General features: G+C 54.3%; 14 protein-coding genes across 14 annotated transcripts; 7 read left to right on the top strand and 7 right to left on the bottom strand.

The window, feature by feature from the left end:
• The first annotated feature begins 142 nt into the window (after positions 1-142).
• Positions 143-1,127, top strand: WHR41_07558 (uncharacterized protein). The gene is made up of 3 exons (XM_069376162.1): positions 143-384; positions 442-607; positions 674-1,127. Exons 1-3 carry the CDS (start codon positions 205-207, stop codon positions 934-936), a joined length of 609 nt encoding a protein of 202 aa, XP_069226577.1. The 5' UTR covers positions 143-204; the 3' UTR covers positions 937-1,127.
• On the bottom strand, positions 903-1,832 carry WHR41_07559 (uncharacterized protein). The gene is made up of 2 exons (XM_069376163.1): positions 1,574-1,832; positions 903-1,520 (listed from the first exon to the last, which is right to left on the bottom strand). Exons 1-2 carry the CDS (start codon positions 1,686-1,688, stop codon positions 1,186-1,188), a joined length of 450 nt encoding a protein of 149 aa, XP_069226576.1. The 5' UTR covers positions 1,689-1,832; the 3' UTR covers positions 903-1,185.
• Positions 1,833-2,292: 460 nt separating this feature from the next.
• WHR41_07560 (uncharacterized protein) lies at positions 2,293-3,974 on the top strand. The gene is made up of 2 exons (XM_069376164.1): positions 2,293-2,606; positions 2,664-3,974. The coding sequence occupies exons 1-2, from the start codon at positions 2,337-2,339 to the stop codon at positions 3,843-3,845; spliced, it is 1,452 nt and encodes a 483-aa protein (XP_069226514.1). The 5' UTR covers positions 2,293-2,336; the 3' UTR covers positions 3,846-3,974.
• A 41-nt stretch (positions 3,975-4,015) lies between these two features.
• WHR41_07561 (uncharacterized protein) lies at positions 4,016-6,094 on the bottom strand (the record flags this gene model as incomplete). The annotated part of the gene is made up of 1 exon (XM_069376165.1): positions 4,016-6,094. The coding sequence occupies one exon, from the start codon at positions 6,092-6,094 to the stop codon at positions 4,016-4,018; it is 2,079 nt and encodes a 692-aa protein (XP_069226515.1).
• Positions 6,095-6,480: 386 nt separating this feature from the next.
• On the bottom strand, positions 6,481-7,272 carry idi1 (Isopentenyl-diphosphate delta-isomerase idi1; the record flags this gene model as incomplete). The annotated part of the gene is made up of 1 exon (XM_069376166.1): positions 6,481-7,272. One exon carries the CDS (start codon positions 7,270-7,272, stop codon positions 6,481-6,483), a length of 792 nt encoding a protein of 263 aa, XP_069226516.1.
• Positions 7,273-7,464: 192 nt separating this feature from the next.
• WHR41_07563 (uncharacterized protein) lies at positions 7,465-10,787 on the top strand. The gene is made up of 3 exons (XM_069376167.1): positions 7,465-7,913; positions 7,962-10,443; positions 10,505-10,787. The coding sequence occupies exons 1-3, from the start codon at positions 7,615-7,617 to the stop codon at positions 10,625-10,627; spliced, it is 2,904 nt and encodes a 967-aa protein (XP_069226517.1). The 5' UTR covers positions 7,465-7,614; the 3' UTR covers positions 10,628-10,787.
• An 81-nt stretch (positions 10,788-10,868) lies between these two features.
• Positions 10,869-11,498, bottom strand: WHR41_07564 (uncharacterized protein). The gene is made up of 3 exons (XM_069376168.1): positions 11,192-11,498; positions 11,107-11,130; positions 10,869-11,049 (listed from the first exon to the last, which is right to left on the bottom strand). The coding sequence occupies exons 1-3, from the start codon at positions 11,378-11,380 to the stop codon at positions 10,948-10,950; spliced, it is 315 nt and encodes a 104-aa protein (XP_069226518.1). The 5' UTR covers positions 11,381-11,498; the 3' UTR covers positions 10,869-10,947.
• Positions 11,499-12,957: 1,459 nt separating this feature from the next.
• Positions 12,958-15,215, bottom strand: WHR41_07565 (uncharacterized protein). Its single transcript, XM_069376169.1, has 2 exons — positions 14,957-15,215; positions 12,958-14,897 (listed from the first exon to the last, which is right to left on the bottom strand). The coding sequence occupies exons 1-2, from the start codon at positions 15,129-15,131 to the stop codon at positions 13,567-13,569; spliced, it is 1,506 nt and encodes a 501-aa protein (XP_069226519.1). The 5' UTR covers positions 15,132-15,215; the 3' UTR covers positions 12,958-13,566.
• Positions 15,216-16,122: 907 nt separating this feature from the next.
• WHR41_07566 (uncharacterized protein) lies at positions 16,123-16,443 on the top strand (the record flags this gene model as incomplete). The annotated part of the gene is made up of 1 exon (XM_069376170.1): positions 16,123-16,443. The coding sequence occupies one exon, from the start codon at positions 16,123-16,125 to the stop codon at positions 16,441-16,443; it is 321 nt and encodes a 106-aa protein (XP_069226520.1).
• On the bottom strand, positions 16,347-18,830 carry WHR41_07567 (uncharacterized protein). Its single transcript, XM_069376171.1, has 6 exons — positions 18,130-18,830; positions 17,303-18,077; positions 16,995-17,250; positions 16,881-16,938; positions 16,761-16,828; positions 16,347-16,708 (listed from the first exon to the last, which is right to left on the bottom strand). Exons 1-6 carry the CDS (start codon positions 18,291-18,293, stop codon positions 16,500-16,502), a joined length of 1,530 nt encoding a protein of 509 aa, XP_069226533.1. The 5' UTR covers positions 18,294-18,830; the 3' UTR covers positions 16,347-16,499.
• Positions 18,831-19,004: 174 nt separating this feature from the next.
• Positions 19,005-19,903, top strand: WHR41_07568 (uncharacterized protein). Its single transcript, XM_069376172.1, has 4 exons — positions 19,005-19,196; positions 19,270-19,376; positions 19,434-19,675; positions 19,739-19,903. The coding sequence occupies exons 1-4, from the start codon at positions 19,096-19,098 to the stop codon at positions 19,820-19,822; spliced, it is 534 nt and encodes a 177-aa protein (XP_069226521.1). The 5' UTR covers positions 19,005-19,095; the 3' UTR covers positions 19,823-19,903.
• On the bottom strand, positions 19,888-22,638 carry WHR41_07569 (uncharacterized protein; the record flags this gene model as incomplete). The annotated part of the gene is made up of 1 exon (XM_069376173.1): positions 19,888-22,638. One exon carries the CDS (start codon positions 22,636-22,638, stop codon positions 19,888-19,890), a length of 2,751 nt encoding a protein of 916 aa, XP_069226522.1.
• Positions 22,639-22,955: 317 nt separating this feature from the next.
• WHR41_07570 (uncharacterized protein) lies at positions 22,956-23,829 on the top strand (the record flags this gene model as incomplete). The annotated part of the gene is made up of 2 exons (XM_069376174.1): positions 22,956-22,959; positions 23,009-23,829. 2 exons carry the CDS (start codon positions 22,956-22,958, stop codon positions 23,827-23,829), a joined length of 825 nt encoding a protein of 274 aa, XP_069226553.1.
• Positions 23,830-24,738: 909 nt separating this feature from the next.
• WHR41_07571 (uncharacterized protein) lies at positions 24,739-27,155 on the top strand. The gene is made up of 5 exons (XM_069376175.1): positions 24,739-25,183; positions 25,282-25,967; positions 26,021-26,340; positions 26,398-26,681; positions 26,807-27,155. Exons 1-5 carry the CDS (start codon positions 25,059-25,061, stop codon positions 26,901-26,903), a joined length of 1,512 nt encoding a protein of 503 aa, XP_069226552.1. The 5' UTR covers positions 24,739-25,058; the 3' UTR covers positions 26,904-27,155.

The following is a 27,155-nucleotide window of genomic DNA, read 5'->3' on the forward strand; positions in this document are numbered from 1 at the left end:
TCAAGGGCTTGCCCAACACTTCGTTTTTCGTGGTCCTCTGTACACATACATGCCAATGATGAAGCGCCAAGCGGCAGCGGGCTGGACTTCATCGTGGAACGTGGAGCCGACGCCAACAGCCATCGGGCTACAACACCACATCTCTCATATTACAGTCTATCCGCCCGGACGATCGAGCTCTCACAAGAGACACCACTGAAAGACATGCCAACTCCACAAACGCAATGGCTCTTCTACGCCATCTCCTCCGGGGCCTGCGCAGCTCTCAACGGCGTCTTCGCCAAATTGACAACCACCCAACTCACGACATCATGGGCAACAGGGCTCTCACACTTCTTCGGCCTGAAAAATGAAAGCATAGTATTCGAGCTGCTCGTTAGAGGCGTGCGTACTTCCTCGACACCTTACCATCTCTCAGCCCCTCTGACCTTAAATGCACAGTTCTTCTTCGCAATGAACCTCCTGTTCAACGCTATCATGTGGGGCCTTTTCACGCGCGCTCTCACGCTGGCGAGTAGTACGGTGCGCGTCAGTGTCATCAACACGAGTGCCAACTTCATGCTTACGGCGTTGTTGGGGCTGATCATCTTTCGCGAGACCTTACCCGGTAAGTCATCTTGATTACACATTTCCCTCACAACCGGACCTCAGGTTCTAACGCTCTACAATCCAGGACTATGGTGGCTCGGCGCAAGCTTCCTCGTCGCTGGGTCCGTGATCATCGGACGACGAGAGGAAGGCAAGGAATCCGGCGACGCAGGCACCGCTGGGACCGAAGCTACTGTCGCTGCGGGAGGTCAAGTCTACAGTGATGAACCGGACGCGCCGCTTGGGAGCCGAGCAGGTCAAGCTGTGGGCGGCGACCTTGAGTTGTCAAGTAGTGACAGACCGAGGAGCAGGAGTGCTGACAGAAGCGGCCGTCTCGTGGACGAGTAGACATGATAGATTTTGGCCTGCAAGCTCGCGAAAGATGATATTTACCCAACACATCCGCGCGTGCGAACATATTCCCAAGCTATACACCCGACACCGCGCACAACGCAGAGTGGGGGACATTACCGAAAGTTGAACCATTGAGAGAATGCACTTTTGCGCCACAGAATCGAACTCCGAGTGTCCATCTCGCATCCCAATTTCCCAGCGCCAATCTTCAATCCCTCGATCCAACTCCAATACCTCGCGAGCTCACGAGCTCTGCACCTTGTGGTCGCCTTGTACCGCCTGCGCATAAGTCGGCGGGACATCCGTGCTGGGGCGCGAAGACTCAGCAGGCGTAGGCGCCGAAGGGCCAACAAAGCCGTTCTGGTGGCCGGGGAACTGCGCGTTCGGCGTGCTGCCGTTCACGGTGCCGTATCCTTGCTGGCGAGGGCGCTGGCCGCCGGGCGCATATTGTGGCTGACCTTGCACGTAGTAGTAGGTCACACTGCCTTGCTCTTCGTCGCCGACTTGCTCATAGGTGGGGTCAGGTGTGATCGCGATGATGTACCAGGCGTGGAGGAGGCCGGGGAGGAAGCCGAGCACTGTCGAGTTTGTCAGATACGTTCGAAGATGTCCCCCTAGAGAGATGGCTTACTGCAAAGCGCGATGTTGATGAGGCTGTCTGCTGAGCAGAGGCCTCTCTTGACCCAAACCGCAATGGGCGGGAACAAGATTGCGATAAGGCCGAGAAAGATGTCGCTGCCGCACATGGTTGTTGGTGTCGCTATGGAATCTTTTGGTGTGGTGTAGTCGCAGTGGAGAGGAGCGTCAGGTATGATTACAGAGGTTATTGTCCAGGTGTGTGGCGCAGAGCGTGAATGCTTCTGCCTTGAAGCGCGGCGCGGCTGTGCTGAAGAGGATGACGAAGGCGCAGCGCCAGTCGCAGGGAACGCGGGGGTGGAGCTGAAGGGCACGCGAGGCTCGGCGAACTGCGTTTGAGAGCGATCGTAAAGTAATGAAAACATCGCTCATGCGACCATGATTCTTTGTTTCGGACACAGGATGAAAATACGAACCGTCCAGGTTTTTCACCAATGCAAATCAATCGATCCCTAATTGTAGGATGAATGAGCTTGCACCTCAGCTATTGCGATTAATATTCTCCTAAGGCAATCTAACAGTTGCGGTTTCGCTCAATCAAACGAACAAGACGATGTTGTCCGGTGATTTTTAAAGCATCGTGTCTTCAATCGTACCTTTCTGAATATATCATTAATAAATATTACATCCATCTTGTAGACGCACGGACAATGATGAAGTGAACGGGCACGCGCTCTGTGTCAGCAAGCGCTGACGCTCGCCGCTCGCAAGCGTGGGGTTCGACGACCCTCCATCTGCACCTAAAGAAATTCTGCCCGATGAATCACGGCTCCATCTTCAGATCGCTCGCCCGAGCTACCCCGCCAAGAAGATATCCAAAACCACATCGTCTGCTGCATTGGCCGCGAGTTGTCCGACAGCAACGTACAACACTTCAAACACCCTCTCCAGTCCCTACCAGAAGAACCATGGCTTCGATCCACGTCGACGACAAGGTCAAGGACCTCATCAACAAGTCTTACCCGCAGGCCAAGGACGCCGGCGACGACCCTCACAAGCTCTCGACCACCGCCTTCCCTCACGTCGAGGTACGCCATAGAAAGACTGCAACGCTTCCCTGAGCGCCCTACTAACACCTACATCAGTACACCCAGCCCGAGAAGGCCGAAATCGAACAATGGCTCATCACCTCCTCACACATCGCCTCCGCGACCGAAGACCCCGCCAAAACCGCAGAGCGCCTCTCCTCCCTCAACACCCACCTCTCTACGCGCTCCACCCTGCTCGGCAGTAAGCCCTCGATCGCCGACGTGGGCATGTACGCGCGCCTGGCGCCTATTGTGAAGCTGTGGTCGCCCGAGGAGCGCACGGGCGAGCAGGGCTACCACCACATTGTCCGCCACCTGGACTTCGTGCAGAACGCGCCGATGTTCAGCCTGCAGGTTGCGCAGGACGAGAAGGTCGCGGTCGACCTCGACAGCATCGTTGCGCCCGTCAAGACCTTTGACGCCAAAGCTGAGAAGGAGAAGAAGAAGAAGGAAAAGGCCGCGGCGGCCGCTGGTGAGGCTGCGCCGGCTGAGGAGAAGAAGCCCGTGAAGGAGAAGGCGAAGGAGGCTGGTGAGAAGGTCGCGGGCGCCGTCGCGGGCGCGGTGCAGGGCCAGAAGAAGGAGAAGAAGGAGAAGGCGCCGAAGCAGCCCAAGCCGCCCAAGGCCGCGGCGGTGGAGAAGCCTCTGTCACCGGCGATGATCGACCTGCGCGTCGGCCACATCCTCAAGGCCGAGAGGCACCCGAACGCGGACTCCCTGTACGTCAGCACGATCAACTGCGGCGACGCGCCCGGCACTGAGAACACCTCCGAGTACGAGGGCAAGATTGTCCGCACCGTCTGCTCTGGTCTCAACGGTCTGATTCCCCTGGAGGAGATGCAGAACCGCAAGGTCGTCACTGTCTGCAACCTCAAGCCCGTGACCATGCGTGGCATCAAATCGTGCGCCATGGTACTCGCTGCATCGCCCCGTCTCGCGCCTGGTGTTGAGGACAACCACGCCGGACCCGTCGAGCTCGTCAACCCGCCTGTCGCCGCTGAGGCTGGTGACCGCGTGTACTTCGACGGTTTCGAGGGTGAGCCTGAGCCTGTACTCAACCCGAAGAAGAAGGTCTGGGACTACTGCCAGGTTGGTTTCACGACGACCGAGAGCAAGGAGGTTGCTTTCGACGTTGCAGCCGTCGAGCAGATGAAGGACAGCGGCAAGACTGGCATCGCCACTCTTAAGACCAAGTCCGGCGTCTGCACTGTGCCTAACCTTGCTGGTGCCACCGTCAGGTAAAGGGAAAAGATAGAAGTGTGTCACGCGATATCATAGAAAACGCGCAATGAAATCAAACGAATGGAAAGCTAAGCTTCTGAGTCAAATAGCTAGTCACAAAGCAACCACATTTATCGTGACCACATCAAACTTATGACACGGCCGCTGGGTGTACCGGTCAATGTCCCTCCTCAGTCTCGGCGAGTCACCGCCGGGCTCCTGAAGGACAAGCTACTCTGTCGATGCACCGCCTGGCTCAGTGTACCGTGTCCCTCGCTCACCATCCGCGTAAGCTGTCCCAAATCTGTCTGGCGAGGCGGGACCACCTTCGACATCCACACCGCCCCAGAGTCCCGCCTAAGCGTGTGCATCTGACCCACTTGGGAATAGGCTACTCTGCCGGGAGAAGTCTCCGGGACGAAATCGTCGCTGTAAGGAACCTCTACGTAGCGGCTGTGAGATTTCTTGCGGACGACTGGCTGTGAAGTCTCAATGGAATCGAGGCGCTTTGTGGCAGCAGCAAAGTAACGACTTTCGTGGACCTCGACCGCATGGCTATTCCGCCGCGTGTTTGCAGCGGTGCTCTCCGGTCTGTTGCGCTCGCTAGAGAGGTGAGGCACACTGTTCTTGAGGATGGACCTAGGCTGTGCATTGTCGACGCGATCGGCCTTCAAGGGGCTCATGGGTTGTTTGATGATGCGATCCAAGTGCTCAATGCAGGCAGTGTCTTCCAGAAGCATATCATCCACTTGAAAGTCGTCCACGATCGGTTCATTGAGCTCCACTGTTAAAAGCTTGCCTGATATCGAACGAATGTTGCCAGCAGGTAATACTAGACGACGAAAGTCCGGTGCGACACCATTGTGATTATGTCGTGGCTTGAACGAGTTCCGTCTGTTGCAATAGGAAGGTCTGGTACTTTGGGGAGTGCTGGGCTCTGGGCTGTGCTCAGGCGAAGAGGGCGAATCGGCACGCCCGTCTTCATCCGATATGGAGGCACTATCAGCTGCTTGGAGACCGTCTCCATCGATATAAGTATCTGCTGCTCCGTCGTCGCCATCATCATCATCATCATCATCATCATCATCATCATCATCATCATCATATTCTTCTCCTTCCTCCTCTCCGGTCTCGAGGGAAATGCTAGACTCTCTACGTGGAGCAGAGATTGAAGAGAGCTGAGCTTGGACAATATGATCGTCCTGATCAAGAAAACTCACGCTCATCGAGCCTCGACTGCCTGGCTGTCGTGACGGCGGAATGATGTTCGAGGCGTCAATTACGCGGCTTGATCTTTCGTGTTCTTGGATTGCCCTTTGGTCCCCATCTACTTTGAGCTCAAGTCTTCCTTGGGTATTGGGAGAAAATTCAACATCGGGCAGTGGGCCACTAACAAGGGTGAGTGCTTGCATTCCCTCGAAGAGGTAGTCATGCTGTCTTGGCTTCCGCGCATTTCCCTTCTGAACTGGGCGTTCGCGTCTTGAAGTGAGCTCATTGCTATCAAACCCATCACCAATGACCTGTAAGGCCTGACTGCCTGACGCGGTAATCTTTGGGGCGCTCTGATTCTTTCGCAGGTGCTGAACGGATTTGTATGCCGACGACGGCATCCGAAATCGTTTTCGAATCGCACTCAGCGACACATTGCGTTTCCGTTTCTTTGGTGTTGCATCTGAGCCGCTAGAGATGGAGGCGTCTAGCGGCGTTTGTGCTGCAGAAGAGATTGGATCCCTGGCCTCAGTTTTCTTGGGATGCCTTGGAAGTTTGCCTGTGTGAGTATCTGAGCCGTTACCAGCCACCAAGATGAGCTGGTTGAGAGGAAGACGCCCCTTGCTGACACGATTTGATCTGGGCTTGGCCTTCTTTTTGCTCGGTTGGGCAGATTGCGGCTGTTTCGAATGTTCTGTCGGAGAGTCTCTCCCTCCCGATGTCAACAAAAGCGGGATAAGGCTCTGGTGAATTGGCTCGGCATCAGACAGCGGCAGGTCCTCTGCGTCAGGAAGTACTTGCAACGCAACTGGTGCACGGTCGCGCGCTGGCGAAGCATTTGGCCTTTCATCAGGCCGGTGGAATTGATTGCCGCGCTTGAATTGGCTTCCAGTCAAAGGCAGGAGCTTGTTGTTGTGCTTTCCATACGTCGTCTTCGGGGCCGTTGCTGCGATCCTCGCTCGGGCTGCTGTACGAGTCTCTCTTTGCGCGCTTGTCTGCGGCCGCGAGCCAGAGGTCCGTAACTGCGCTCTGTGACACGGCTCGCTAGCAATCTCTGCCATTCCGATGTGGCTTATGCACCGCGTAGACCAAATACCTTCAATGCCGCGTGGGCGTCATGAAAGGGGCGGCACATGAGGCGTGAAGTCGAGATAGGCTTTCAACATCTTAAGAAGGCGCGCGTCAGCCATAGCCATAGGCTGGATGCCACTTGCCATTCTCAACTGTCCAGTCAGCGAATTGCATACCACCATGTTTGGGAAATCTAGCGCGTCAGAGGCTGGTGAGAAAGAAATCTTGGAGATATAGGCGTTTTGTACTAAAGTAAAATTGGCGGAAATCGCACAATTGGTATCTCAAAATTAAAAGTCAGCAATAAACGCCCATATATGCCGCTAGCATGACAGCATCAACAATATCCCCAGCCTTATGCTGACAGGTATCTTCTTTACATCCTCCTGATCTCCGTCTCGCCCTTGTACTTCTCCAAGCCGCCGTTCAGGTGCTCCCACCATTCGAACAGCATGCTCTCGCAGATGAGCTTAAACCACGGAGTGAACTTCAGCGACGAGTCCTTGAACATATCCTTGAGCTCCTGCGCCGCGACGTATTTCGAGTCGCGCACCTCGTTGGGGTTGATATCGAGGTCGACGTCGGCCTTGATGAACAGGATGTAGTCGATCTCGTGCTCGCCCCACTTGCCGTCGCTGGGCGCCTTGTAGTGTATCCTCGTCAGGAAATCGAACTTCTCAATCGGTACCTGCGCAGGGTTGATGCCGAGCTCCTGCTGCAGCTTGCGCTGCGCCGCGCGCTTCACGCCCTCAATGGCCGCGGGCAGAGTCGCGCCTGTCTCAGTGGGGATGCCCAAAGGGTGCGAGCAGCATGTGTTTGTCCAGAGGTCGGGGAAAGTGATCTTTTCAGACGCGCGCTGCTGAAGCAGAAGACGGTCCTGGGAGTCGAAAAGGAAAACGGAGAATGCGCGGTGAAGGAGGCCTTTGTTGATGTTCTCCATCAGATGGCAGATCTTCTTGCTGGCGCTGCCGATAGGAACGTCATTGTCGTCGAGAACAATGCAGACCTCGTCCATTAGCCGGATCTGCTCCTCATCGTAGCCAGCGAGGTCATCGTCCTGGGTAGCGCTGTTCTGTGTTTGAGCGGCGAGCTGGGTGTTGATTTCAGGGAAGAGGCGCAGAATGTTGTTGGCACTCTCAGACTGAGTGACGGTAGTAGTGGCGCTCATTCTGGTAAGTTGTCGCGTGTATGTAATGTGTGGTCGTCGTGGGTTGGCCTCCGCAGTCAAGGAGAGTGGCTTGCCCCTCAGTTGAGAAAATAGTGGTTCGAGGCCGATCCAGGAACCGGCTTGACTCGCGCAGGGTCCTCATGCAGCCACTTTACCATCTGCGCGTTTGCTCCTTGTAGTCCGCCGTAACTGCAGGGGGACGCGTTTCACGCGCGCGCTTCTGGCGTCGAATTTCCGTAGCAACCCAACAGCCCCTCCTCCGAGACTTGTGTATACCGACTGCAGAAAGGCAACGAGGCAGTCACATCGGACTCGCACGCATCGCACACCACTTAAACCGCCATGTCTTCGATCGTGGACGGCTATGCCTCGACGCCGCGCGAGCCGCGCAGCGATGCCCCTTCACAAGCGCCTTCGCAAGCTCCTTCGTCCAGATCAAGACAGAATGGCCGTTCCTCGTCACGACCAAGAGCACCGAACTCGATCATGGGAACACCAGCTGCATTCAGCGATGCGCCGTTCGCAGATGATGAGGTTATTGGAAGAGTACCGCGAAGACAGGTTCCGGGAGCAGACATCCCCAGAGTTGTAGACGCTACAGGAGAGAGTTTGTCAGACAGGTTCCAGGAGTTCCTTGAGGAGTATGCGCGATCGTCCGAGAGTATTGAGCTCAATTGACAAATGAACAGGTTCACCGAAGACCCTACACCTTCAGCAGCGCCCGCCTCCAGCGCGGTGACAACGAACAGATACTACATTGCGCAGATCCACGGCCTTGCGCAATTCCAACTGTCGACGCTTTATATTGACTTCACGCATATCATGAACCACGGAGAGGGTGTTCTGTCAGGCGCCATCCAGGGCGACTTCTACCGATATCAGCCCTACATGCTCAGAGCTGTGCACAACTTGATTGCAAAGTACGAGCCGCAATATTTCAGAGAGCACAGGCAGCCCGGATCTACGACCGCAAGAACCGATACCTCTTTGGCCAACAACAGCATGAGCGAGGAGGACGACCTTCACAAGAAGACGCCCAATCAGCAGACGGACAAGATATTTGCGCTCGCGTTCTACAATCTGCCCTTGGTCTCGAGGGTGCGACAACTTCGCACTGAGCAGATCGGCAAGCTGGTCTCGATGTCTGGTACCGTGACAAGAACTTCCGAAGTGCGACCTGAACTGCATTTGGCAACCTTCATCTGCGAGGTGTGCAACAACGTTGTACCAGACGTTGAGCAGATTTTCAAGTACACGGAGCCAACACAATGCCCGAACGCGACTTGCATGAACCGTCTGGGGTGGAGACTGGACATCCGACAGAGCACATTCATCGACTGGCAGAAAGTGCGCATCCAGGAGAACAGCTCTGAGATTCCGACAGGAAGCATGCCCAGGACAATGGATGTGATTCTGCGCGGCGAAATGGTCGACAGAGCCAAGGCTGGCGAGAAGTGTGTTTTCACGGGAACTCTGATTGTGGTTCCGGACGTTAGCCAGTTCAGAGTGCCAGGGAGCCGGGTACAAGCAGTGCGCGACACCCAAGGCGGCAACAGCGACGCCGGAGGCACCGGTGTAGGTGGTCTGAGGGCACTTGGTGTCCGCGATCTGACGTACCGTATGGCATTCCTCGCCAACATGGTCACGCCGGATATGACCACTCAGGGACAGAAGCCCAATCAGAACCTGAAGGGTCAAGCGGGCAACATCTTGACGTCTCTGAACCAGATGGTGGATGTCGGCGATGGTACCGGTGACGAGGCTCAGCAGGCGTATCTGGATACCTTGACGCCTGCCGAGATTGAGGATCTGAGGAAGATGGTGCAGATGCCCAACATCTTCATGCGACTAGTGGACTCGATCGCTCCTATGATCTACGGTCATACCGTTGTCAAGAAAGGTTTGCTGTTGCAGCTGATGGGAGGTGTGAGCAAGGTGACACCTGAGGGCATGGCTCTTCGTGGAGACATCAACATCTGCATTGTTGGTGATCCTAGTACCAGCAAGTCGCAGTTCCTGAAGTACATCTGCTCGTTTCTTCCTAGAGCTGTGTACACCTCTGGAAAAGCTTCTTCTGCAGCTGGTCTCACAGCTGCTGTGGTCAAGGATGAGGAGACCGGCGAATTCACCATCGAAGCCGGTGCGCTCATGCTTGCAGACAACGGCATTTGCGCCATTGACGAGTTCGACAAGATGGATGTTGCCGACCAGGTCGCCATCCACGAAGCTATGGAGCAGCAGACGATCTCCATCGCAAAGGCTGGCATCCAAGCCACCCTCAACGCGCGCACCAGCATTCTGGCTGCAGCCAACCCCGTTGGCGGCCGCTACAACCGCAAGACGACTCTGAGAGCCAACATCAACATGAGCGCACCCATCATGTCCCGTTTCGATCTGTTCTTCGTCGTCCTCGACGAATGCAACGAGCAGATCGACGACCACCTCGCCCGCCACATTGTCGGCATCCACCAATTGAAGGACGATGCCGTAGAGCCCGAATTCAGCACCGAGCAGTTGCAGCGCTACATCCGCTTCGCACGCCTGTTCCAGCCCGTCTTCACGGACGAGGCCAAGGTGACGCTTGTGGAGAGGTACAAGGAGCTCCGTTCCGACGACGCGCAGGGCGGCATCGGCAGGAACTCATACCGCATCACGGTCAGACAGCTGGAGTCGCTCGTCCGGCTCAGTGAGGCCATCGCCAAAGCCACTTGCGTCGACCAGATCACGCCCGAGTTCGTTGACGAGGCCTACAGACTTCTTAAGCAGAGTATCATCAGTGTCGAGAAGGATGACGTCGAGTTCGAGGATGAGGAAGACGCCGTGCTGGCCGACGCCATCGAGGGTGCGGACGGCGACCTGGACGACGGTGATTCTCCTATGGCTGGCGATGACCCCGAGGAGGAAGCTGGCCCATCTGGTTCTGTCAGGGCATCCGCCACACCTGCGCCTGCACCCAGGCAAAGGACCCAGATCAAGTACGACGACTACATCAAGATTCACAACATGCTCCTGCACAGGGTCAACGACGACCAAAGCGCAGCAGAGGACGGTGTCGAAGAAGAGGATCTGCTGGTTTGGTACCTCGAGCAGAAGGAAGCCGAGCTGCAAAGCCAGGAGGACATGGAGACGCAGAAGAGCCTGGCCAGGAAGGTGCTGAAGAAGATGGTGAAGGTATGTTTCTCCCCACCCTCCAACATCTCATGTCGATCAAAGCTAACACACTTTCTCGCAGACAAACATACTCCTCCAAATCAGAGGCGAAGGTCTAGCCGACGAAGCCGGCGACGGCCTGCAAGAAGACAGGGTGATGTACGTGGTGCATCCCAACTGCGTCGTTGACGATATCGGATCATGATTCTGGCGTGGCTTGCATAAGTGGAATTGCAGCGAGGTGTTACGGGAGGGAAAGTATAGGATCATGACTGAACGTGTGGGCTTTGTGATATCCGATGGCGTTTGCGGCGTATGGAACTGTCAAATTTTCAACATTGAATATATCCCGAGTTTATCTTCCACCAGGCACTGAACCCACTTTCCGTGATCATGGGCGAACAACTCACTACAACACGAAATAACCAACACTGCAGAGAGCAAGATTGATCACAGACAATGGTGATTTTCATACAAAGTCATAGCCAGTCCGGCGTAATTACCTAAGCACCAAAATCCATCATCTTAGGAGGACTGGCCACCCTTTGCACCAGCCTCCTTGGCCTTCTGGCTGCCCTTCTCGAAGCTGCCACTGCTGGCCTGGCCACCCTGGGAGGCGATATCTTGCTATAGATATGGTCAGGCACTGTGTTGCACACCAAAGGTCGCTACTCGACTACTTACCACCTTCTCCTTAGCCATGGAGGCCTATGGGTTACTCCACGTTAGTATTGACCTAGGCTAGCAACAAGACTTCGGATACACCTACAAATCCGGAGTTCTCGGTTCCGGTCTGGCCGCCCTTGGAGGCAATGTTGGAGACCTCCTCCTGGGGACGGTTGGCGAAGTTACCGGGGTTGGAGTTGTCGGCCATTGTGAAAGTTGCGTTGATTAGAATTCGCTTGCGTTTTTGATCGAGTGATGAAGAGCAGTTTGTTGCAGTGTGAGGAAAAGGCATCGAATTCAGCGACCTTTCCTGTCTATTTATGGGCGTCCAACTCCTCCAGAGAGATCAATGATGCCATGGGCTGGACGGCATCATGACGAGGACGTTGACGTACAATTGACGGGAGTTGCTATGAACATCGCGCTTACACGCATTGTTGATCCATGGGATCCAAACACCAACTGCGGCTGGCATCTAAAAGGGCAATCATCGACATGATGCATCTGACGCGTGCTATGCGCTATGTTTGCGATGTAGTGGTGGTGATGGCATAAGCGCGTAAAGTGCTCGCGTCTGGCCCGCGATGACACGATGACTTGTGGGGTGAGATCCGGCGATTGTTGCTCCGCCCTGTTGAAATGCCTACACCTGAATCAAATTACTGAGTGGCTCATTGGTCAGTATCGATGGTCTGCTGTTACTCACGTGTTCGACATCTCGGCTGATGTTCACGGGCAAGCATAGCAAAGATGTGCTTTGCCCGTTGGTGAGTGACTGTCCCTCGTGAGAACAGCCGAATGATCGAGCAATGTTTGTTTCGTCATCAAGGGAACATATTCAAATGATGAACCGATTCGAAAGGCCCTTGCAATGCATTCGCCAACATCGCGTTGCCGTGTCGCATGGCAGCCGGATGTGATGCTGCCCTAACCCTAACCCTACTTACTCTCCCCTAGCTCTTGGATGCCCCTATTGTTTCCTCGTGGCAGGGTCAATGTATAAACTTCTGTCGTACAAAGGCATCTCGACTTTAATTATTAGTCAAACTAACCAAGGTTCACCGTATCGCTCCTCGTTTTATCTCCTAAAGTGAGCGCTTGCTGCCGTTAGCACGATCATTCCGAACGCAAGCAGAATCGCCGTTTTGAATGTCCATCGCCCCTCGAAAGCACTGCAGACGGGTGTAAATGGTAGCAAAGATTCACCAGGGGAGTCACGGAGTGTCACATGTCAATTTCGTTGGGTTTTGTCGCGAGACGATTGCCTTGTTAGAATTCGGCGATATTGAGCATCTGTCTGTCGGCGCTCACGGCCCTTGCGGAGGATAACGCTGGCCATCAATGATGCCTAACATGTATACGCAGGAGGGTATGTGCCTTGCACGAGAGCTGCTTGATCGATGTGGCTTCCAGTGACTCTAGTGGAGACGTTTCGATAGCGAGCAGGAGAGTTGAGATGAAATCTTCGCAAACCTCTCTCACACCTCAGTTACTCAAAACGAGACAATTCTCCCTCGAGTTGCCCGAACACTCTGAATATCACCGCAAAGGCAAAAAAGATGGGTTATATGCACCGTTGTGGATAGTCCTACCCGGGATCGAACCGGGGTTGTCGGAATTCTGATGTTCCTGCGAACAGGATGCTTCAAAATCCGAAGTGCTGCCCCTACACCATAGAACTGAACTGATGACTATGCCCTGTCATAACCACATATATACCTTGATCAAAACGATCGAGCGCCGGATAGGTCGCACCTGATGACCGCGAAATGTCGCGTCTACATGGCTTCACCGTTGAGATATTCCAGTCCAAAGTGAGAAGCATACCCGAATTCAGTTCGGAACTCACGTGAAGCCTGCTTTGGCATCCGTCTTTGCGGGCGGCTGTCCCCGAACATGATGGCTACAGGTGACCCTTTTACCCACCTTTGCGCTATGGCTTGTTCCCTGGAGCACTCGGGGGGACGTGAGCTCTGCAACACCATCTCGGTCATCCAGCACGATATGACACAAAACTTTTGTTATGGCGTTCATATACATGGGTGAAGCCTCGGTTCAGCGAACACTAGAAAGCACTCAACACCTACACCAGAAAGGAGTGATGCCCATAATGGTCTGCTTACGAACGAGGTAGCTAATGCCTACGCAGGTATTAACCCTCATGGTCCGTGGCTGTGCAGGTGGATCAGGAATGAAGGTGCTGTAGCCTACCCAGTGTCAACGTCCACAGACACTTGGCAGGAACGCGATTCTCGCAGCTGGCGGTGGTTGGTTGAGTCAAGCAGAATGGACGCATGCGTTCGAGTATGAATTTTCTGAGCTTGAGCGCTGGTGAGGTTGGTAGCTTTTGTCAGATGGTGGTAGTATCTAGAGTCCCGGCGCGATGCCTATGCACGTATGTCATATGTCTGTGTGTCTCCATGTCGACGTACGATTGTTGCGCCTCTTTGTGTGCTAGCATGACCGATCAAACCCTTCTCACAGCTCTCCGTGTGATGAAGAGGCACTAGAAGCAACACTAGCAGCAGTCTCCGTAGCGCTCTTCAGCAGCTCTTCCGCCGCCTTAGCCTGATCCGTGTCGATCGCCCACCACATCACCTTCATCGTGAGCGCAATAGCCGGGATAGCGATAGCCAAGATCCAAAGAAGCGCGTACAGCCACTCCGGCATGACCTTCGGCCGCGCATCTGTGCTCTGCACGACTCTTTGGATCTCGTGATCGAACAGCTGAGTCATCTTCGTCTGGCTGAACTCCGCGAGCACTCGCTCCCTGCCGCTCTGGCCCATCTTCTTAAGGCCATCGGCGCTGGAAGGAATGAGCGGCTTCCGCATGACGTCCGTCCACTGTTCAGTCTTGCTGGGGCTCCTGAGCCAGCCGGTGCGACCGTCGTAGATCGTTTCGAGCGGGCCGCCAGTGTTCGTCGCAAGGACTGGTACACCAGCAAGCATGGCCTCGAGCGGCACGATGCCGAAATGCTCATTTGTGGGCGTATAGACGAGGAGGCTTGCTGACTGAAGCAGGCGGGCCTTCAGATCTTGCGGCACGGAAAGCAGGAAGAGAACATCCACGTCTTCGGTTGAGAGGTCGGTGAGAGAGGTGTCTTGCGGCTTGAATGTGGCGTGCGTGAGCTTCAGTGACTCTGCAAGCCCCTGCAGAGCCTTGTGCGTCCGCACGTTCTCGTGAATAGCCGAGTCGTAACCTCCAGCAATGACGAGGCTCGCTTTGCTTCTCTCCTGCGCGGAAAGACCAGCATAAGCCTCGACTGCTAGCGACAGGTCTTTCTTGCCTTCGAATCTGTTGATGCTGAGTAAGAGCTTCTTGTCCGGCCACAGGGATTGCGCGTCGCTCGGCTCGCTTGCCTTGGTGTCTACACAAGGGTAGATCACGCGAAGCGCGCGAAGTCGGAACCAAGGGAACGTCGAGCGGTAGACGCTTCGAGTATATTTACTGTTGACCACGATAGAATCCGAGCAGCCAGTGCTCCATTCCTCCACCGCATCAAATGGCACGCGGTAGGCACGCTTAATGTGCTTCGTCCAGCCTTGGTCTTGCTTGACCAGAAGCCGATCAGGGTAGTGACCGTAGAAGAGTACTTTCGCCTGGGGATAAATGATGCGAAAGAGAGGGACACAGACGCTCAGTTGGTCCACGAAGATCACATCAGGCGCCAGCGCCTTCAGCTCCGATGAAAACAGACCGGCACTGAGAACCAATGCGATCTGTCTTAAGATAGCGCACAAGATCATGAAGCGTCCGCCAATGGACTGTGGGAAAATGCGATCTCCGCGTACGCGAACATCGAGGGTGCCTTGAAAATTATACTTAGCCTTTGATTGCGTGGCTACTTGCTGATACCGCTTGACCTACCATCTCTAGCTTCGTCGAAGCAATGGTTGGTATCGCGGTAAGAGGTCAAGATCGTGACCTTGTGTCCTGAGGATTGCAGTCCTACGGCCGCATCGATGACCAAGCGTTCTGCGCCTCCTATACCAAGGTCAGGATGTACGAAGACAATACTTTTCGGGCCCCCAGGCGTTGTCATCCTTGCGAGCACCAGCGGGGTCAGGTCTGCGGCAGGATGGTAGGAGCGTGGTTGGCGCCAGAAGTACTGCGAAGTTCTGTTCTCAGTTCTGGTTCGCTGCGCCATCGGCCAAACAGCTGTCTACAACTTGGCGGGTGCTACAGCCGTTCCAGCGAGATGGCGCTAAGCCGAATGTGGTAGGGAGACCTCGTCCTCTGCAAGATTGACGACCACGATTTGACATGCTTGAGCCCGCCATGCCTCGCGTGAGCCTTTTCTTCTTTACCTACAGCACCTTTATCTGACGGCCGTATTAATTTCAGCATGCGAGTATAGAATCTAGTCGTCGTTGACGCAAGATGCTGAAGAATCCACACGTTCATTGGCACCACCTGAGGCTGGAGGCTCGGCCGAAACCCAAGGCATTCGCATCTCCTGGGACCGAGCTATCCCAGGCTCACCGCCATGATGTGGTAGATGCGTGTCTTATATCCTTCATCATGGTAGGTATTGCTGCCCACGAGGCTGAGCACAATGCGGCCAAGCTCATCCTGCAGGTTAGATAACCGCAGCGTTCAATGCGACGAGAAATGCTCACGCAGTAAATTTTTCAGTCGAAGGTTCCCATATATATTGTGTGCTCTTCATTGTGTTCCCTAGACTCGCCAGCCCAGTTCAAGCTTCATGATTGATCACTGGCCTATACGGCAACTTAGTATCTCCATTTACTTTGTGTATATGTTTGTCACTGCAAAGGCCTCACAATGGCGATCCACAAGCACAACGATAACTCAAACGTAATTATCCGCTCCCTTCGCAAATTAACAACCCAGTTGGCTTCATGGAAAGCTACAACGCAATCCCGGCCTTCATCTGCCTAGGCTACCTCTTCGCATTTTGCCTGGCCGAAGTCCAGAAATTCAGCGTAGGGAGCTCCTAGGCTAACGACAATACTCCTGGGGAGGCTTGGGCTTATAAATCCCACTGCTCCTTGTACAAGTTCTGCCTGACTATGCACATCATCGTAGTGATCCCAGCAGGACTCCTCGCCACGCTGCAATTCATCCCGAACATCCGCTACAAGCTCTTCATCTTCCACCGACTAAATGGCTATATCGTAATGCTTCTTATGCTTCTATTGTCAATCACGGGCATCATCATCAGCAAAGTCTCCTTCGGCGGCGACTTCGCGAAGCAAGTCTTCGCGGGCTTCTTCGGCATCGTGGTTATGCTCAGCATGGCGCTGGCATACACGAACATCAATCGCTCCTTCTTCACTGTAGTCGCAGATGGCGCGCGCAAGGTCACTTGCCAGCAGTCAATAAGAATGTAGCTTCTCAGGCGAGCAATAATCTGCGCCAAAAACTATTCTATTGCATCTTTATCAGTCTACTTGTAATATTCATGGACATGGTGCTTGCTCTTCCACCTCATGAAGTAGCACGCAAATGGGAAGAGAGCAGTATTGACCGCTCCCCAGGCAATCAAGACGCCGAAGTCTAGTCCAATACGCGAGTGAAGATCGAACAGAATCTGTCGGCTTCCTTCGACGACGTAATGCAAAGGCCACGCATAGCCCCATTGGAAGAAACCTGGCTCTATAAAGGAGTCAGCAATGGGAAGATGAAAACGAATACCAATGGTACTTACCAAGTCCAACATCGTAGAAAGATGTCGAGACGTTCGTGATGACCCAGAAGATTAGCCATAATCCAGTCCTGTAATGCGATCAGTCTCTGTAGTGATGGCATGTCATGTTTCTGTTGATACCATGGCTGTCCAATTATCATCGCGACATTCTCACAAGCAAGGCCGAGCGCGATCATGCCTGAGAAACCACAAGTTAGTACGCCACGAGTTCGGCAAGCATCGATCGAGTCATACCGAAGAAGTTGAGCATCCAGTAAACCGGGAATGCACCGTGGCCGTAAGCATTTGCGTTTTTGTAACCGTCGACAATTGGTGTCACCTGTGTCGGGTCGCCTGTATGTGGGACTCCACCGTAGAAGTTGATCTGAAACGCGAGGGAGATCAACGAGTATGCAAGCGATAGCATAAAATAGGCGGAAATAGTGGCGCACCACCTCCAGAGTACAAGTTGCCAAAATTTAAGAGGCGGGTGGCCCTCCGGCTTGAGATACTTGAAAGATGTCAGCCTCGCATTTTGGCTTCATGGCTCTCTGTGCACGTACCTTGAAGTGAATAGGCAAGTAAAATGAAAACGAGAAGAACGAAACGATGATCAGATAGATCAGACCGATCGATACAGCCGGGGTTGCCACGTAGGGATAGAAAGGGCGCAAGTTGTACATGCTGAAACCTATGGCTGGACTGACCGCCTGTGGGGCTTGTGACATGCTTTGGAGCAGTGTCTGATTTGACGTGGCATCTTGTAGTGTCTGCCTTGCCCACACCTGACCAACCGTAGATGTTGCCTGGGTCAACAGCTGCGATATGTGAGGGAAGAGGTAATTGCTCCAATTTGTCTCATCGCGCGCTTGTAGGTATACCAACTGGCAGGCTCCCATGGGATCGTAGCTTGCGTTGCCATTTTGCACCGCAGAGTAAAGCATCGAAGTGGCATTTGGGTTGACAATTATCGCAACCCATGCATCCCAATCGTATACAGCCTGGCGTACGAGGAGAGGATCGTAATTGAAATCTGATGGTGGCAGGCTTCTATACCCAAGGTTTGGCGTAGGGCTTGCAACCAGCTGCTGAGCAAGCTGAACAATCTGTGGTCCAACAACCGGCTGGATACCAGATGTGTTGAAAGGAGCAGCCTGCGCGTCGAAATCCACGACGTAGACAATCAGGGTCGAAAGGTTTTCTTCGATGTGTGTAAAAACGCCCCAGTAGAGTGAGAGACAGCCAAGGATGAAAGCCATTAGAAACCCGGTCGTGATAGTCCATTTCGTGAAGGCTTCTTTTCGTACGTGATGGAGCCTGTGGTCCCAGAACCCGACGCTGTGGAGAATAAGTACGGCACGGTCGGACTCAAAATGCTGCCATCACCTACGATGCTGGAGGCCCGCCGCCTTGCTTCTCCTGATCAGATCCATTTTGGCTCTCTTCGCCTTTCTGGGCCTCGCCACTCGTTTCGTCGCTCCCCGCTTCGCGCTGAGCCTGGGTGTCTCCTTCGGCCACCCGCTCTGTTCTCCGATCCTTGAGGTTGGTAGACATCGGCAGGGTTCACGGTCGATATTTGACGACAATGAGACCAACTGCGAATGGGGCGTGACAGACTCAAAGATCGAAGGAAGAGAAAAGGGTACAACTACCACTGTGATATGCATACATTTCCGCGGCTCGCGCTCGAGGCGATTCTGGCCTGCCGTTGACGTACCAATAGTCGACTTGCAAGCGCAAGGATTGCCATCGAAATGTCGCGATATGACATCTACGATTGGCATCTAGCACAACGTCGACGGCAGTCTTCGTGCCGAACCAGCCGAGACTTATCCCTTGGACCACGGAGGCGGAGCCATCTCCGTAGAAACAACGACCCAACATGTGCATTAATAATCACTACATCTTGATTCTAAAGGTGATACTCACACTTCCTGTGCATGGGAAATCCTGAACGATGACCTCATTACTTTTGCGACGGATCACGGTGTCCTGCTTCATTCTGCCCTTTGTCTGAAGACGTGAATGTCGGAAGATGTGCTGTGCTGAACACTGGCAAAGTGACCCTGTGTCAGAAATGTATGTTGTTCACAGGTCTCACGGCCATCAAAGGCGTTGTGAGGTATGATGAAGGTGAGCCGCAAGGTTGCGGGAGCAAAGGGGGGCGGGCCCCAGCTGCGAGACTCGCCAATCAAAAGCCTTGGGACCAACGTTGGCTTGCCCACCACGACAACCACCTCATCCTATCCACGAACAGAAGCAAGCCTGAAAGCAGAGCACATTGAACACGCAACCAGGCCTGTCATGTAATAAGGTGCATCCACATGAGCAAGGCGCCCCAGGTAGTATTAGAAATATGAACTCCCGCGTAGCCTCGGCCTCCGACCTCGCCTTCCTAAACGAGCCCTATCACCCAGTATACAGCCCTCTCGCAGCCAAGCCGGTGCTCGTTCATCAGTAAGTGCTCGTATCTAATGATACATTGGGTTTCGTCCAGGAGATTAAAAGCGGGATACTCACCACCGCTCAGACGCAATACCTACGCCAGACACGTCTTCACCGAGCGCCCACTTTTCGGCCCTCTGTTGTTTGACAATAACGATTCCGATGCCCGCGATCACTGCGCAGCAGAGCGAAGTACGTCAAATTATGAATGACTCTCAGTTTAGCGCAGTGAGCTAACGTAACATCCAGCTTTTCTCTCATGGCTCCGCCTCGCTACGTACATGGCGATAGTCGCAGTCGCAATCCTCATCTCCTTCCATCTCAAGCAAGAAGCCTCCTCGCTTGAGAAACGGATTGCGCTACCTTTCGGACTAGTCTTCTGGGTGCTTGCTATAGCCTGCTTGGCCGCAGGACTCAACAATTATGTCAAGACAGTAGCCAGGTATTCTAGACGGCAGGCGCTTGTACAGAGTGGTACAGGCACACAGATTGTAAGTCATTCTTCAACAGCAGTCTCCACGTACGAGTGTAATGCTGACAAGGACGTCACACAGGTGTTTACAGTAGTAGCGACAGCAATCATCGCAGCGTGTGTGCTCTTCCTCTCAACAAATGGGAAGGATAGATCATCGAGTTGAAGACGATAGCCATGAACAAGACGTCCATGAAATGTAATGAATTATGTGAGCTTGCCTGCTCCCGTTTACTTCTTCCGGCTAGGCCTGGCGTTCTTCTCTTTTCTCTTCTGCAGATCTCTCCTACCCTTCCGCACATCGTCCACGCTTTTGATCTCCGACTTACCCTTGCCCTCCGCGAACCTACCACGCCTCTGCTCCTTAGCGGCTTGAACCTTCTTCTTGCGCTCGTGGTAGTCGTCTCTGTATTTGTCTGCTTCCTTAGGTGCCTTGTCTTGCTTGTGCTTGAATCTCTTGCCATCGCCGTTGTTAGCGAAGTGGTTATTGCCCTTCTCCATCTCACCGACACGCGGAAGGTGGTTGACCTTGTTCGCCTTCTTCCATGCATCGAAGCGACCGGATCGGAATGAAGCGGCGATCTTCTGTCCGCTCTCGCCAGTGATGTAGCGCTGTCCTTTGCTTCCATCCACATCGTTGGCGCGAGAGACGTACTTCTTGTTCTTCTTGTCCCAACGCATGCTGTTGATCTTGTTTGCCGTGGCAAATGCCTTGTCTTCGTCGTTTGCAAGGTCCATAGTTGCGCCAGCTGCGTCTTTAACGAAGTTTCCAGAGTTGACACCTCCAGAGTGCACGCCGTAGCCACGGTCTTCCGCGACATTGATGGTTGTAGGATTGTATGACATGAAATGTTCCGAGTCTTGCCATTTGTTGGCTTTCTTGCCTCCAGGCATGCTCTCGGGCTGTGTGAAAGTAAGCTCCAGCTCGCCGTCAGACGCTTCCTCCATATCAGCACCGGGCCGAGTGAGAACCAGCTCGTCGTCCGAGCCCTCGTCATCTGATTGCGCATCGTTCGCCGTAACGATTTTCTCGGGTGCAGCATCCAGTTCTTCCGCAGCAGCCTCCTTTGCCTTCTGCTCTTTGATCTTCTCTCTCGCCGCGACTTGGTTACGACGCTTCTGCATCACCTCCGACATCTCGGTTGCAGCGGCTCCACGCTTGCCGACTTCAAAGACAGTCTCTTGAGGCTTGAAACTGCTGACGCGAGCAAGCATCGCTAGGCGCGCTTGTTCTTCGGCTGCACCTTCATCCTCCTCGAACAATAGATTGGAGCCCTTGGATGCCTCGGTTGCTGTAAGCGCAAGGTTCTTTGCCCTCTTCACGCTTTCGGCTGACGCTGGGTTCCTTGTGCGCAGATACTGTTTCTCACCCTTTGCCGCAACATCTCTCATGAGCGCAAGATCGCTGTCGTGTTCAATGGTCTTCGCAGTCTCTTCCATGTACCGCTCGAGCTTGTCACGGACCAGCGTGCCTACTACGATTGCATCCTTGAACATGCCATCCTCTGGCTGAGCGCGACCTTGAAGAAGCTTACGGCCAAGGAAGAGCTGCAAGTCGACGAGATACGGCATGTCGTGCTGGCCGATCAAGCTGTAAGCCCAACCAGACTCACCGGCACGGGCAGTTCTTCCGACCCTGTGGACGAATACCTTCGGTTGCGGCGGGAAATCATAGTTGATGACGTTGGCAAGCACAGGAATGTCGAGACCACGGGCTGCGACGTCCGTGACGACCAGAATGTTCGTCATGCCTGTTCTGAATTCTTGCGTCTGCATCTTGCGAGCCGTCTGATCAAGGGCACCGTAGACAAAAGAGGTTGCGTAGCCGACGTTCTTCAGGAAGGCGGCCAGATATTCGACGTGGTGTTTTGTCGAAGCGAAGATGACCGTAGAGTGTGGCGTAGGTGTCTGCTTTGCTGAAGGGCCGTCGCGCTTGCGTTTCTTATTGTCAGTGGTCTTCTTCGCCTGCTTGGCGGCTTCGGTTTCTCCAGTAGGCATCTTGATCACTTCCTCCAAGATGTACAACAGTGATGCTTCTTTCTCTGCAAGTTTGACTGTGAAGAAGGCACTCTGAAGGCCAGGGGCAATCTTGCTTTCTGCGTCCAATCGGACTAGTTTGGGGTCTTGCAGACCCGCACGGGCAAACTCAACGAGAGATTTTGGCAACGTGGCGGAGAACAGTAATGTTTGACGAGTTGTCGGGAGAGAGTGCATGATTTCAGTCAATTGCGCGGCGAAACCCATTTCGAAAAGACGGTCGGCTTCGTCGAAGACCACATATTTGACGCTGGACAGCTCAAGCCCCATCTCGACCTTCAAGTGCTCAAAACGTCCGGGAGTAGCGATGATGATGTCCGGGTTCGACGCCATGCTGCTGAATTGCTCTTCCAAACTGTCACCACCAACCAACAGGATACACCTGAGGTCTGTGCCTCTACTCATCTCTTTCACGACCTTGAGTGTCTGCAGAGCCAACTCTCTTGACGGAGACAAGATGATACCGCGAGCGCCCACCTTTGCAGAATGCGACTTCAATTTCTCGATCATGGGGATAACGAAGGCAGCAGTCTTTCCAGATCCAGTTCTCGCCATGCCGACAACATCCTGGCCGTCCAAGATCAGAGGAACCGTTTTCCGCTGAATCGGTGTAGGCACGCTGAAGCCTTTTCGTGTGATCGCCTTGAGAAGGACGGCGTTCAAGCCCATGCTCTGGAATGCGCCGGCCTTCTTCGCCACTTTGTTCTCGTTCATGCGGTTGGCTTTGACTTGTGTCGCGGCAATAAACGCCTCATCCTCATCATTCTCATCCTCGAAAGCGTCCACTACATCCTCCGTCTTCCTCTTCTTGTTCTTCGGCCTGCTGTTTGGTGCAGCCTCTTGCTCCCAGTCCTCGGCGTCGCTTCCAAAGGCGTCGTCCTGGAAGAGACTCTTCGAGATATCCACCTCGTTCTCCGACAGCGCCGGCGACGCTGCTCTGCCCATTTTCGGCGAGTTCTGACAAGTGTAATGTAACAATAGGACCATCGACTTGGATCTTCACATCGCATTCGTTCGAGACTTTTTTTGAGCTGGGAAGGTATAGCGAGGGGCTTGCACCGAAAGCCTAATTTGCACGTGTCGGCGCGCGACTTACGAGACGCGTCCTGCCCCGCGATTTCACTAACCAGACCATCGGCTGCCTACGACATATAGACATCCGCACGAAAGAAGAGTACCATCACCAGCGACTGACCGAGGAAATCGCTGCTCTCTACAAGCGCTTGGTTTCCTAGAGCTAATTGCGCACGCTCATTATCGCCATGGGTATGTCATACAACATTGTTGCAGACGAATTGACACTGACCGCTTGCAGATTACAACAATCAGTACAGCACGACTTCCTATGGGCAGTCTGGCGGCATGAACGGCGGCGGTTTCATGCCCGGGAGCCAAGGCGACAGCCCCAGTGGCAAGAAATCATACGGCAAAGACACCCTCCGCCCCGTCACCATCAAGCAGCTCCTCGACGCCTACCACCCCAATCCCGACGCCGAGCATTTCATGATCGACGACGCAGAGGCAACGCAGGTCACATTCGTCGGACAAGTCCGCAACATCAGCCAGCAGACAACCAACGTCACATACAAGCTCGACGACGGAACTGGTATAATAGAGGTGAAAGTCTGGGTGGATACGGACGCTATGAATGATGAGGGAGAGAGTAAGACGAAGGTCGCGGAGCAGGGATACGCGCGGGTGTACGGCAGGCTGAAGGCGTTTGGCAACAAGCGCCACGTCGGCGCCAACGTGATTAGGCCGATTCAGGACCACAACGAGATCCAGTACCACTTGCTGGAGGCCACTGTGGTGCATCTGCACTTCACACGCGGTGCACCGGAGTCGCTGCAGCAAGGCAAGGGTGGCATGAACGGTGCTGCGAACGGTATGGGTGCACAGCAGGATGGTGGATACGGAGACCGATCGATGCCTAGCCACATGAGTCCTGCGGCGAGGAAGGTGTTTGCGTGCATCAAGACCACACCGCAGACCAACGAGGGTCTGCACATGCAGGATATCGCCACCAGAATCAACTTGGATGTCAACGACGTGCTCAAGGCTGGTGATGAGCTGCAGGGTCTGGGCATGATCTATACCACGGTCGATGACCACACCTGGGCAATTCTGGAGGTGTGAGTGGCGTATCGGAGATGACTTTGACGGTACGAGTACGGTCCTGAGAAGGCTTTGGCTAAAGTGTGCATGGGGCACATGCCTGTCCGATGCTCAAGCTTTGCGATTGGAGGCTTGAGACTGCTCGGCGTAGAATTTCAGAGCCGCAGACATGCAAGGGATTGAGACCTGTCACGACGGAAAAGGGCACCTTTGTGTGACCCTCGCGCAACAGGGCTGCTGTATACTATCACGAGATGTTAAAATGACGATTATGCAAATCCAGCGCGTGAGACGATCTAAATATGGCACCGACAAAGTACGTATCCTCACTCGTACATTTCGCTGCACGCTACTCGGCAGTGGCGCATCAGCTTGCTGCGGCAGCTGAGGCGTGGCTTATGAGAGATCGCCCTCCCCGAGATTTATTTATTCCGAGTTGTCTCAAAAGTGAACAGAACACTGTGTAGCCAAAAGCGAGGGTTTGACAATGCTGTTGTTTGTGTCTCCAGTCCTGAGCCGCCATCGGAGGTGGTGTAGCTCATCCCCTGTATTAGCGTAGACAGATATCTACAAGCGCATCGTTTGTGAAGTCCAATGCTCCATCGCAATTTTGTGTAGTACATCAGCCGGCCTCAGCCCTTTCGAGAACGGTTGATTTGTTTCTGACCTGAAACACAGGGATGGCTACTATCGTCGCCCGCATCAAGTTTGGTGACACCTTTCGCTTAGCCGCGAACACGATAGCACCTCTTCGTTTGAACCCGACAACATTCTCCTGTATCAATAGAAGCGAGGACATATACAGCGGAAAATACAAGGAAAATTGTTGGAACTTGCTGCAACGCGCTGCCGAGAGTGCTCGTCCAAAGTTCAGCCCTGGCCGCGTCAGTTAAGTTCGTCTCCACCTCCTCTCACCAAGCGTGCCCCGGCGTCACGGTTTGGCGTGCACGACATGTGGCCTGCCCTCTGCTGACATCGCGAACAGGCGACTTGACTCGACTGCCCGCATACAACCCTCTCTCTCTCCACCTCTTGCCCGCTAGACCACATCACCACCCACCTCCGCCTCGCCGCTCGCTATTCCTTTCCACCCGCACGCGACTCCCCACGGCTAGGAGAAAGCCACGTTCCTCGCCCTCCCCTCGCCCTACGCGGCATTGTTGCAAACGCCTATCAACCTCCTGGCTTCCAAGTGTGGGCGGTGTGTGTGAGAGGACAGCGAAAAGCCTTTGGGCTCAGCTCTAGGACATATGCTGCCATCATATGCCTCCTCGGCGCACCGCGAGAAGATGAACCGACATGGCTACGGTGCGGGCGCCAATGGCCATTGTTCTTCGGGGAGGAACTTCAGCATACCAACGGACAAGTACGACAAGTAAGTCTCGTGATGCGGCCTCGCGCGAATCCAGCAAACAATGCCATCGGCTTGCTGCAGGCTCCGCCGCGCTCAGGAGGGTTGCTGACAGGAGCCAGATATCAACCGCGATCGAGAAATGCCTTCCAACGCCGACGAGGCCTGTTCATACGCCTGAGTGGCGCCATCGCCGCCCTGCTTTTCATTCTCATGATTTTCATCCCTTCAATACGACCGGCGGCGATCTTCCCAGCGCTCTCCCTCGGTCTCTTTGGGTCTGACGAGGCCTTCCAACTCGAGACGGTCCGCTACTACGACCTCAGCAACGTAGGTGGTACAAGCCGCGGCTGGGAACGCGAGGAGCGCATTCTCCTGTGCGCGCCGCTGCGCGATGCCGCACCGCATTTGCCAATGTTCTTCTCCCACCTGCGCAACCTCACATACCCGCACCAGCTTATCGATCTCGCCTTCCTCGTTGGCGACAGCAAGGACAACACCCTCACGCTGCTCTCCGACTTGCTCGCAGACCTGCAGGTGAACCCGGACATCAAGGGAACATTCGGCGAGATCAGTGTGTTGGAGAAGGACTTTGGACAGAAGGTGAACCAGGATGTCGAGAGCAGACACGGCTTCGCTGCCCAGGCGAGCCGCAGAAAGAGCATGGCGCAGGCGCGCAACTGGCTGCTGAGTGCGGCGCTGAGGCCGACGCACAGCTGGGTATACTGGAGAGACGTGGACGTGGAGACCGCGCCATTTACCATTTTGGAGGACTTGATGAGGCACAACAAGGATGTTATCGTACCGAGTACGTTCCGAAACTGTGGTCTATGAATGCGACTATGACTAACCTGCATGCAGATGTCTGGCGCCCTCTTCCCGACTGGCTTGGTGGTGAGCAGCCGTACGACTTGAACAGCTGGCAGGAGTCCGAAACCGCTCTAGCTCTAGCCGATACTCTGGACGAGGATGCTGTCATTGTCGAGGGCTACGCAGAGTACGCTACATGGCGTCCTCACCTTGCCTACCTCCGCGACCCTTACGGCGACCCTGACATGGAGATGGAGATCGACGGTGTTGGAGGTGTTAGTATTCTGGCGAAGGCAAAGGTGTTCAGGAGCGGCGTGCACTTCCCTGCATTCAGCTTCGAGAAGCATGCTGAAACTGAGGGCTTCGGAAAGGTAGGCAACACAACCTGAAAGTTGAGGCTATGGACTCTCTGCTGACGATTTCTACAGATGGCCAAGCGCATGAAATTCTCCGTCGTCGGTCTACCCCACTACACCATCTGGCACTTGTACGAACCCTCTGTCGACGACATTCGGCACATGGAAGAAATGGAGAACGAGCGCAAGCAACGCGAGGCCGAGGAGAAGGCGAAGCAGGAGCGGATGGAGAAGATCCAGAACGACTTCGACGACGGCGCAAGCCAGTGGGCAAAGGACAAGGAGGAAGTCAAGAACATGCAGAAAAGCTCCGAAGCGAAGCAAGCCGGCGAGGCAGACGAAAAGTCAAGCGATGTGTAAGTCCCGAGAGCATCAATTTCTCACGAGTTTGCGCGGTGTTGCTTTTGTTGCGGGGCGGACGTTGTTGACCTTCGGTTGTGTTTCAAGGGGCAAGGACTTCGCTGACTCCTTCGCGCTCCAGCAAGAAGACGGAAAGCAGCAAAAAGGAGAGTGACGACAGCAGCAAGGCTGAGTCTCCGTCGAAGGGCGAGAAGGGCAAGCAGGGGGGCAGCGAGTAAGGAGCATGTTTCATCGTGTGAGCTTTCGGATTTTGGACGGCGTACGACGGCGCAATCCCTTTACCTCTACATCTGGGACGGACTGGATCTTTGCGGTGTACAAGTGTATTGCATAGCAGAGGCGCGAACAATGAGGCGCTTTACCTCTTCGTTTTTCGAGCTGGGAGAAGCTGGGTGGTGATGGTGGCTGCTGAGTAGGTTGTATAGACGCGAAAGGCAACCAATATATACATGTGCCTCACTGGTGAAAAA

This window comes from Cladosporium halotolerans (assembly GCF_011745625.1).
Source record: "Cladosporium halotolerans strain TM138-S3 chromosome Unknown Sca35, whole genome shotgun sequence".
Classification (NCBI taxonomy): domain Eukaryota; kingdom Fungi; phylum Ascomycota; class Dothideomycetes; order Cladosporiales; family Cladosporiaceae; genus Cladosporium; species Cladosporium halotolerans.